Below are 10,595 nucleotides of genomic sequence, written 5' to 3' on the forward strand. Positions count from 1 at the left end.
CCAGATCTGTGTGCCTTCATAACAACAAGAGCTCCTCGAGTAATTTTGAGAACTCCGTCTCCACCTGAATACCTGCACCCAATAGACTCAAGAGTGCCCAAAGAGATGAGATTTTTCTTCAAATCTGGAACATGTCTAACATCTGTGAGCGTCCTCACAATACCATCGTACATTTTAATCCGAATTGTGCCTTTGCCAACAACTTTACAAACAGCGTTGTTGCCCATTAAGACAACTCCACCTTCAGCTGATTCATATGTTGAAAACCAGTCCCTATTGGGACACATATGATATGAACAACCCGAATCTAAAATCCACTCATTGTTAGACCTAAAATTATTTTCCGTTGCACAGAAAATGGTTCCATCATTCTCATCAGCTGCTATACTAGCCTCAGCGGATTCAGTATTTTTCTCAACAAATTTCCCTTTTTGCTTTTCTTTATTTTTCAATTTAAAGCAATCAGAGATAACATGGCCCTTCTTTTTACAATAATTGCACACCACATTTTTATGTCTGGATTTGGATCTACTTCTATTTTCTGTGTTTCTCTTTTCAGATCTACCCCGAACAAACAAGCCATCGGCTTGACTCCCACTAGTTTCCCCAGTAATATCCCTATCTATCTGCTCTTTAGATTTTAATGCAGATTTAATTTCCCGATACGAAATTGTTTCCTTTCCATAAATCATAGTATCGCGGAAATGCTTAAAAGACTGGGGAAGGGAACACAAAAGTAATAGGGCTTGATCTTCATCATCAATTTTCGAATCTATATTCCCCAAATCCATAATAATGGAATCAAATTTATCAAGATGGGAGAGTATAGATGTACCTTCAGACATCCGAAGCATGTACAAACTCTGCTTCAAATATAGCCGATTTTCGACTGTCTTCTTCATATACAAGGCTTTCAATTTATCCCACATAGCCTTGGCCGAAGTCTCCGTTGTTACCTCACGCAATACCTCATCGGAGAGGTTTAAGATTATGCTGGATCTGGCCTTCTTATCCATATCGGCGAAATCCGCATCCTTGACATCTTCTGGTTTGTTCTCGATTCCGTGAATCGCTAGATCAACTCCGTCTTGAACAAGAATGGCCTCCATCTTGAGCTGCCACATTCCGAAGTTGACATTCCTGTCGAATTTCTCGACAACCGTCTTTGTTATCGTCATTGTTGCCACAAATTCTGTAACTTGAAGTTTGTCTCAAAAAACTGGCCAAACAAATATGCAAGTCCCGTGAGCGGGCCCCACAGGGTGAGCGGGCCCCACGAGATAGGCGGGCCCCACGGGATGAAAGGACCCCACAAGGTGAGCGGGCCCCACGGATAAACGGACCCCACAGGATGAGTGGGCCCCACAGGATGGACGGACCCCACCAGATGAACGGGCCCCACCAGATGAACCTGTCTTGCAAAATATAACAACCAGCTCTGATACCAGTTTGTTAGGACCGGGCCAGGAATAGACAAACTCAAATTAGCACAAAGTAGGCGGTATAACCGACCATATAATAGATAGGCGGTAGATACCAGCCATATAATAATTAGGCGGTAAAACCGACCATATAAAGACGGATAACAAAGCAAATAAAAGACACAGAAGATTTACGTGGTTCGGTCAAATTGACCTACGTCCACGGGCGAGGGAGGAGCAATATTTCTACTATGAAGAAGAAATACAAAAGCCGTAGGAAAGTGGTTCCTAGGCCAATAGGCACTTACAAAAGAGTTTAGAAAATATTCCTAAACTCAAAATAAGAGAGCCTAAAATATTTGACTGAATGGGCTAAATAACTTAAGAAGCTAATAGCCCATATAACTCTCTTAAGTGGTGCACCTTAAACCTTCATACGCTTCCCTATTTATAGGAAAACAACGGAAGGCTTTCCTTGGCTGCCATCGATGTGGGATGGAAATGTTTGCCACACAAGTCAAGCCGCAATGCTTGACAATTCAACAAAAAGTATAACAGTACTTTCAAAATTGCCACCATTGATGTTCAAAATTGCGTTTTATTTCATGAAAATTACATCCAAAAAGTATAACCGCAATTTCTTTCCCAAAATCTCTTCCTCAAAATGCAATTCAAACAACCTCTTAATTTTCTTCAAAAGAAAGCTTTTAGAGCTCAAGCAAACATCACTCGCACTAGTATCACCTAACCAGTTTTGCAGCTTCCCTTCATCCAATATGAAAACATCTCGTGTGGGAGCTCATGTCAAACTCTTAACATATATTCGAGGTAAATTTTTACTTTAAAAAGAGACAGGCAATCGTTTCTAGTTGGATTATTCTCACTATATTTATATATTTTGCTTTTAACACCTCGAGACTTGATGATGTACGAGTGGTTTTCTAAATTCACAGGCCAAAGTTGAAGATTTCTAAATTCAGTTTTTATTTCATAGATATACATGACCAGGATTGAAACTCATGGCTTGTTCGTTATCTTTATTCCTTGTTGCTAACCGTCAAATGTGCTTACATGTCGGCTATACTCAGTTCCACTTTGCGTAGTGTACATGGAAACTGAAGATGAAAAAAATAGGGCGTCACTAACTATTGACTAGTGAAGCTTTGAAAAAAAAAACAGAAATAAAGAAAAAGAGAGCTCTTTCTGTAAATGAATTAATTTCTGAAGATCCATGCCACACTTTTTTGCCTAAAACCAAAGTTATTAAATCCCGCCCGGCCAATATTGAATCGGTCAAATCAGTAGATAGGCCATGGAACCAAGCGATTTAGCAATTGGATCGGAGTTGCAAATAACTCGTTTTGAATTATTTGACTCGAACGGTCGAACCTATGGCCCGTTAAACCTGGCTGGTTTCGAAAATTTTTCTGAAATTACCTTTTTACTCAATTTTTTTAGTTGACCAGCCATACCAACATTGGCATTGTCGTCTTTTTGACAATTAGATGAGAAAATTTGAAAAGAAATTTGAGAATTAGGTTTGTTTTTCTTTCTTTGATATTTAGATTTATTATTTATATTTGTGTATAATATCAGTATAAATTCACGAACTAAAAAACACGTATGGGTATGGCTTGTGTGTATAAAATATGAAATATAAATAGGTTATGATTTCTTAACATTTAAGAATTTCTATACTTATATTATAATTTATATGTTTATTTAATTATATTATAAATATTTTTTATTATATAGTGTGATTCGACGGTTCAACCAGTGACCTGCCAGTTGAACCATTGACCCACCAACCCGATCCTCCTGTCAGGTTGATGCCCATGTTGGTTTTAATAACTTAGCCTAAAACCACTTGTTAGTGTCTCCATGTCGCAGGTTGCAAAATCTGCATGCCTATTTGCCCAACTTGAAAATTTCAAATTTAATGCATTTGGGCCCAAATTAATCAATAATTTATTTTTACCCCAAACGGTAAAACTTATGCTAATATTTGCAACAACGTTTTTTCAAGAGAAAAAGCCCTCAAGTACACATAAGAAAACCTATACTATACACAAGAGATACAAATAAAATCAACATGGAAAACATTCAAAATACAATCCCCAGCCCAAAGCTATCTGCCACAAATCAGTATCTTAGCACTTCATTAGGCAAATCCTATCTCATTTTGCGTTCTAACTACTAGATTGTCTTAGTCCAGCCGCATAAAGTTGAATCTTTCAAACCACCTGTTAGAATTCTAGATTTTTTCCTTTTGTTTAGAATTCTAGAAGTTGTTTTTAACGTTATCCCTACATAATCTAGTGATCACAACAAAAATTACTTGAGTAATACAATATCATCTTTTGCATACAGCTTATAGGCTTTAGACTTCTACTATTTTATGTGAGAGGCCACATTAAACAAAATTTCCTTGACGAGTCAAAATTAGAGAATCGACCTTTTGTGAGCCCATTCAAAATTAAAAAGCATCCCGACACTTATTTGAGATTTTCTAATAAAAAATTTCCAGACCACCATTGTAGTGAACAAGGAAGATGATAACATTTTTTTGGATTACCTTTTCTGTAAATGCTTGTAACATGGAAGAGGTCTGCCATCAAGAATACGGCAAAACAATTGCTACCCGGTCGATCCTCGAAAAGCTAGTCAAGCCCCCATAACCATTTGTTTCAACTTTTATGTCACCATCAATGGTGGCAGCTTCAATTTACTCTCAGTCTTGCTCGTGGTTCATTCGTTTTGAATTTTCTCAGTTACTAACTCATAATTGCAATTGCGTCAGAAATTAGATATTTTAATCGAATTGCTTGGGCGTATTTATTTGGTTTGGTGAAGTTTGACACCTCTAGATCTGCCAAACCTATTTAGATACTTTGAAATCGTGGAAACCAATCAAATATAGCCTCATAGGAGGCACAAGAGGAATCTACTGCCATAATTTAGTAGCAGATACGCACTGCTACCCATAATTTACTAGCATATAAATGCAGTCCTGCTTGACCATTTATTGTTTAATTAGGCTACTGAATTAATGCCATTGAATTTGAACAAAAGTTGGAAAAAGCTGAGAATTTAGTTGAGCTTATTGAAGCTCAAACTCATGTGTGGAATGCAATGTTCCACTTCAAGAAATCTGCGTGTCTAAAATGTGCAGTTGAGTTGGGAATCCCAGATGTGATCAGTAATCATGGGAAGCCCATCACACTTTCTGACCTGATTTCTGTCCTCCCAATCCAGCCTTCTAAATCTGCCCACATTTTTTGCTTAATGCGATTCTTGGCTAACTCTGGATTCTTTGTTGAAAACCCTCAAGGCTATGCACTCACCTCTGCAGGTCAGCTTCTTTTGAAAGACGAGGCATTCAATGTACGGGCACACATTTTTCTATCATGTGATCCTGCGCTGTTGAAGCCCTGGAATCTCTTGACCGAGTGGTTCCAGAATGATGGTCCCTCTCCATTTGATATTGCATATGGGAATAATCTCTGGGATTACAGCGCGCGAGAAGTTCGATTTGGAAACATGTTTAACGAGGCCATGGCTAGTGATAATCAGTCGTCTGTAGAAGTGCTGATGACCAAATGCAAGTTTGTGTTTGAAGGCTTGACAACTTTTGCTGATGTTGGGGGTGGTACTGGCAAAGTTGCCCAAAACTTTCCTAGCATAAAATGTACTGTATATGATCTCGCACATGTCGTTGCTAATCAAGAAGGAGCTGAGAACTTGGAATTTTTAGCTGGAGATATGTTTCATAGTGTACCCCGTGCTAATGCAATCTTGCTCAAGGTAACTAAAGACATCCTGTCACTGAATTCTGATTTTCTTTAGGGTAAAAAATAAAAAATCCCCTGTGATAAACCTAATACATAGAAAAACCTCCCATGATTTTAAAATATACAACACAACCACTCATATTTTGAACTAAATTATAAAGGTGACGGAATCCGTTAAACTTAACAGAAATGGACAGTGGGGGGAAGGTGATCATCTAAGGTGATCATTATAGACAGTGTAATGGGAAGCCAGATACAAGATGAGACATCATTTGAGACAGAATTTAGCTTGGACATGCAGATGTTGGTTATGTTCGGCCCTGCCAAGGAAAGAACTGAGAAGGAATGGTCAAAATTGTTTTCAGAAGCTGGATTTAGTAGCTATAAAGTCTATCCAGTCTTGGGCATGAGGTGTCTCATTGAGGTTTATCCCTAAGTTAAGGAACATTTTGTTGCTTGTAACATAAAAATTACCAAGTGTTTGGTTTTGGATTTTTTTTTTTCCTTTTCCCTGAGATACAAATCCCATCATTTTTCCCCCTCTCTGCAGCATTTAGTTTTTGTTGAACTTGTTATCTCATAGTAACAAGAGTGTAAATTATCGCATTCAATATAAATATCAATTTCATTGCTTAACTAGAAAAATTTTAGTACATCTTTAATATTTTCTTTTGCTTCTTTTACCCGTAAAGGTGCAAACGTTCATTTATAGGTAAATGACTCTTTAGGGGCAAAAAGTCTTCCAAAATTATTTATTTATTTTTTGACTAGATGCCAAAATATGTCTACCGTAATATTAATTGTCCATAAGTTGGAAAAAGCTGATTATTCTGAATAATCTCAAGAAGCATAGAATGGTTGTAGATCATCTATCTATGAACATGTCCATAGAATGATTGTCCATACACGTTCTTACACATCCGAAGTTTGATGATGAAATTACTCTACCATTAGGAGTAAAGACCAGCGTACATTCGAGAAATTCAGGGAACAAAAAAATCAAACAAAGTTTGTTTTCTTTTTTTTTTTTTTAAGAATTCAGATAAAGTTATTCAATCAAGACTGCCATTTTTGACAGCCTTGTGCTGGATTTTTCACAGATATTGCAAGTTTCAATGCTAAGAAAAATAGACAAAACAAATTTGCCAAAATCCAGTTCTCCAAGAATGCCTACTTTGGACGAGCCGTTCTCTAAATCGAACCCATGTTATGTTAGAGCGCTTTACATGAAAGGTAACAAAAATGAAAGACATAGTTAAACAAAGTTTCAACTTATCTCTATTATTGTTCAAAAGAATGACACAAGTAGTTTCAATAGTCGATTTGACAATTAAGTTTTATCTGTGTAGATATATACATTTCTAAAGGTACTTTAAGCTTTTATATCAAACAATTATTTTGTTGTTAATGAAAATAACATCCTATTATATCCTCAAAAGTATTGCAAATAATTCAAAATAGACGAGTAACCATGTCTTCATCTAAATTAATTCAGAATATAATACTACATGGAGAGAATCATAGTTTTGAGGGATTTCATTTTTTTTTTTTTTTGCAATGTCAAATATTAGTTTAGTATCTAAGTACAAGTGGAGTGTTCATTGACAAGATAAATTAAGCGTAGCTGTTGCAAACTATTTTTAAAACATTTTTCTTGTATAATAATGCTACCCAATCAGAAAAAAACTTTTGCACACATGGGTGTGTATATATATATATAGTACTGAATGAAACGGTAGATATAACGCCTTGGGTCCATTGGTGTGACCCATTAACTTTTTGAGTTAAAATTATGTATTCAAAATGATTAATCCATATTTATTAGTAATTGGATGGGGCGAAACTTATAATTCATTTAGTTCTTTTTCCGATTTCCAATGTGCGACATCTCACTCAATCCTCCCCTTTGAAACTTTACGTTCTTGCAAAATTTGATCATAACTATCCACTCAGTCATATGTGGATTCTAGGGAATTCTGATAAGAGACCATAAAAGAATTGCTTTGATACCATTTATAACGCTCCGAGTCTACTAGATTGGCCGAATAATTTTTTGAACTGAAACTGTGTATTCAAAATAATTAATTCAAAATTATTAATAATTCAACGGATCAAAACTTATATTTCATTTCTTTGTTCTTCATACATTTACACTTGCATGAACACAAAAAACACGTTCCGGATAAGATTTTGGGATAAGATGGCTGAATGAAAGGATAGTTGGTGGTAGCAACTTCACTTGCATGATTACGGGCAGGTGGCAATAATTTCACTTGCATGACCACAAAGAACACAATTCCGAATGACATTTGGGATGAAAGGGTTGGTGGTGCACAAACTGTGCGATGTACTCTTAGACAACATCGTACTTGATTTGTCTTGTCATCTTTAATAAATTTAAGGGTAAAATATATTTTACTCCCAAGTGATTTAATAATTTTTTACAGAATTTTTCTAAAGTTTTAAAAGTTATTCACAATCCTTTATAGTTTGAACTAAAGTGTCAAATTGACAAAAATATCCTATATAACGGAACCCAAAAAATGTAAAAACTACTCTTATTTAAAAACTAAAATAGTTGAAATAAGTAAAATAAATAAACGTAATATGCATGACATTTTAACCCTTTATAGTTTTATATTTTACCACATAACTCCCTTACGATTTAGTATTTTACCATATAATCCCATTTTGATTTTTAAAATATATGCATAACCCCCTGTTGGTAATTAATAGTTTTCAACTTTATAAAGGAGTACTTTTGATATTTTAGTTGATTCTATTATGGAATACAAATTTTGCCATTTTGACACTCTTGTCCAAATTATGAAAGAGTTATATATAACTTTTCAAACCTCAAGGGGGTTATGCGAAAAAGTGCCAAACTACAGGGGATAAAGTGTATTTTTACCCTAAATTTAATTATACGCTCATATAACTTGGAACATTAGGACTATTTATTCTACAGTATTGTCAATTTAAGCCAAGCCAATGAGTCTTTTGGCTAAACATGCTTCCTCCTTGATGTTGAATTCAAAGCCAAGCCTCAATTGATGACTTTTTCAAGCCAAAATTGAGGACTTTGAATTCTTTGGCCTAAGTTTCTAAATCCCACATCGGTTAAGTTTAACATTTGAGAGGTTGTTTGAGAACTATAAATAGCTCTCAAACAAACAAATTCAAGTACACCAAGCAAGAGCCAATAACTTGCTTTCTTCTCTCTCTTTGTAATATTTCTTCTAGTGAAATATTAAATTGTCGGTAGTGTCCGAGGACGTAGGCAAATTAGCCGAACCTCGTTAAATTCTGGTGTTCCATTTTATTGTCTATTTAGTAGCTATATTTGTAGGTATATTTGTAGTGAGTTATTGTGCAATTAAGTGCATATATAGGTGATTCTGTCTAGGAAATTGGTACTTAAGCAGGCCAGTGTGCCTCACCAAATATTTCCTGGGAATTTTCATTTTGCAATTTTAGGTACAATAATTTACTCGTTATACCTTAACTTTGGTAGGGCTTCCGCAACAATTGGTATCAGAGCTCGAGGTTTCTTAGTATGCTCTGTGGTTGCAGCATGGTCTGATCTTCCACATCAGAAAAGATTTCTTGGGCTATTGTTACTCTACATTTAGGAGCTACTAAATATAATTTGTAGAGATGGCCGAAAGTAGATCTTCATCTACAATGCAAGCATCAACAAGCTCGTCATTATCTATTATGGCGAGAAATGTTATGACGAATACAAAATTAAATGTGGAGACATTTGATGGTACCGGTCATTTCGGCATGTGGCAAAGTGAGATTCTAGACGCGCTCTTTAATCAAGGTCTAGACATTGCCATCGAAAAAGAGAAACCAGAAGAGATTGAAGAGAAGGAATGGAGGACGCTAAATCGTTTAGCGTGTGGTACAATTCGATCGTGTCTTTCAAGGGAACAAAAATATGTGTTCTCAAAAGAAACCTCTGCAAATAAATTATGGACTGGATTGGAGGAGAAGTTCTTGAAGAAAAATTGTCAGAACAGGCTCAACATGAAGAAGCGTTTATTTCGCTTCACTTATGTTCCTGGCACAACTCTAAGTGATCACATCACTAATTTCAATCAGTTAATCACTGATCTGATGAATTTAGATGTGACATTTGAAGACGAAGATTTGGCTCTCATGTTGTTGGGATCTCTTCCTGAGGAGTTTGAGCATCTTGAAACAACTCTACTCCATGGGAAAGCTGAGGTGTCCCTCAGTGAAGTTAGCTCTGCCCTGTACAGCTATGAGCTCAGAAGAAAAGACAAGCAAAATAGCAGAGATGGAGCAGCAGAAGCTCTGGTAACTAGAGGACGCTCACAAAACCAGAGAAAGGGGACGAGAAGAAGATCCAAGTCAAGAGCCAGACTAAGTAAAGATGAGTGTGCCTTTTGCAGAGAGAAAGGGCACTGGAAGAAGGACTGTCCAAAACTGAAGGGTAGACCTGACAAAGAAAAAGCTGTTGCGGATTCAAATGTATCTGAGTGCATTGATCAAAACTCAGATTTTTCATTAGCTGCCATGCCTACTGGTCATTCTAGTACATGGCTATTGGACTCAGGTTGTAGCCATCATATGACGTCCAATAGAGAATGGTTCTTTGATTTCAAGGAAAAAGAAGGTGGAGTCGTCTACACGGCAGATGAGACCACATTAGCAACAAATGGGGTTGGTTCAATTCGGCTGAGGAATCAGGATGGATCAATTAAGATTCTAACTGATGTCCGATATGTGCCAGAATTGAAAAAGAACCTCATTTCTGTGGGAGTACTAGAATCAATGGGCTACAAGGTGTCGGCATATAATGGAGTGATGAAAATCATTTCAGGTGCATTGGTGCTGGTGAAAGGAATCCGGAAAAATAATAACTTGTATTACTATCAAGGTAATGCAGTTGTTGGAGTAGCGGCCGTGGCTTCCAGTGATGATCGAGAATTGAAAGTAACCAGATTATGGCATATGCGCTTAGGGCATGCCGGAGAAAAATCTTTGAATCTTCTGATGAATCAAGGCCTATTAAAAGGAGCCAGTGTTTGCAAGTTAGATTTTTGCGAGCATTGTGTCAAAGGAAAGCAGACAAGGGTAAAATTTGGCACTGCAATTCACGATACCAAGGGTATTTTGGATTATGTGCACTCTGATGTGTGGGGACTGACAAGGGTTTATTTTACGTATTTTTAGTGTGTTTTATTAGTTAATTTTGGTTTGATTATTTAGTTTTATAACTAAAATAACTAAGGTTTTGGTAAAAAACTACATTTTATGTTAAAGTGGCTAAATATTGCATTTTATGGATTTTTATGGGAAAAACTTCATATTTTGTAGGTTTAATGATTCAATCATCAAATGAAGTGCATTG

At 36.3% G+C, this 10,595-nt stretch overlaps 1 protein-coding gene across 1 annotated transcript; it reads left to right on the forward strand.

Annotated features, from left to right (window-relative positions):
* Nucleotides 1–4,553: 4,553 nt before the first annotated feature.
* On the forward strand, nt 4,554–5,267 carry LOC113766656 (trans-resveratrol di-O-methyltransferase-like). Its single transcript, XM_027310825.1, has one exon. It carries the CDS (start codon nt 4,554–4,556, stop codon nt 5,265–5,267), a length of 714 nt encoding a protein of 237 aa, XP_027166626.1.
* Nucleotides 5,268–10,595: the final 5,328 nt, after the last annotated feature.

This window comes from Coffea eugenioides, chromosome 3 (assembly GCF_003713205.1).
Source record: "Coffea eugenioides isolate CCC68of chromosome 3, Ceug_1.0, whole genome shotgun sequence".
Classification (NCBI taxonomy): domain Eukaryota; kingdom Viridiplantae; phylum Streptophyta; class Magnoliopsida; order Gentianales; family Rubiaceae; genus Coffea; species Coffea eugenioides.

What these genes read in the sequence shown, in the direction of transcription:
- LOC113766656 (XM_027310825.1), top strand. Translation starts at nt 4,554, where the DNA reads ATGTTCCACTTCAAGAAATCTGCGTGTCTAAAATGTGCAGTTGAGTTG.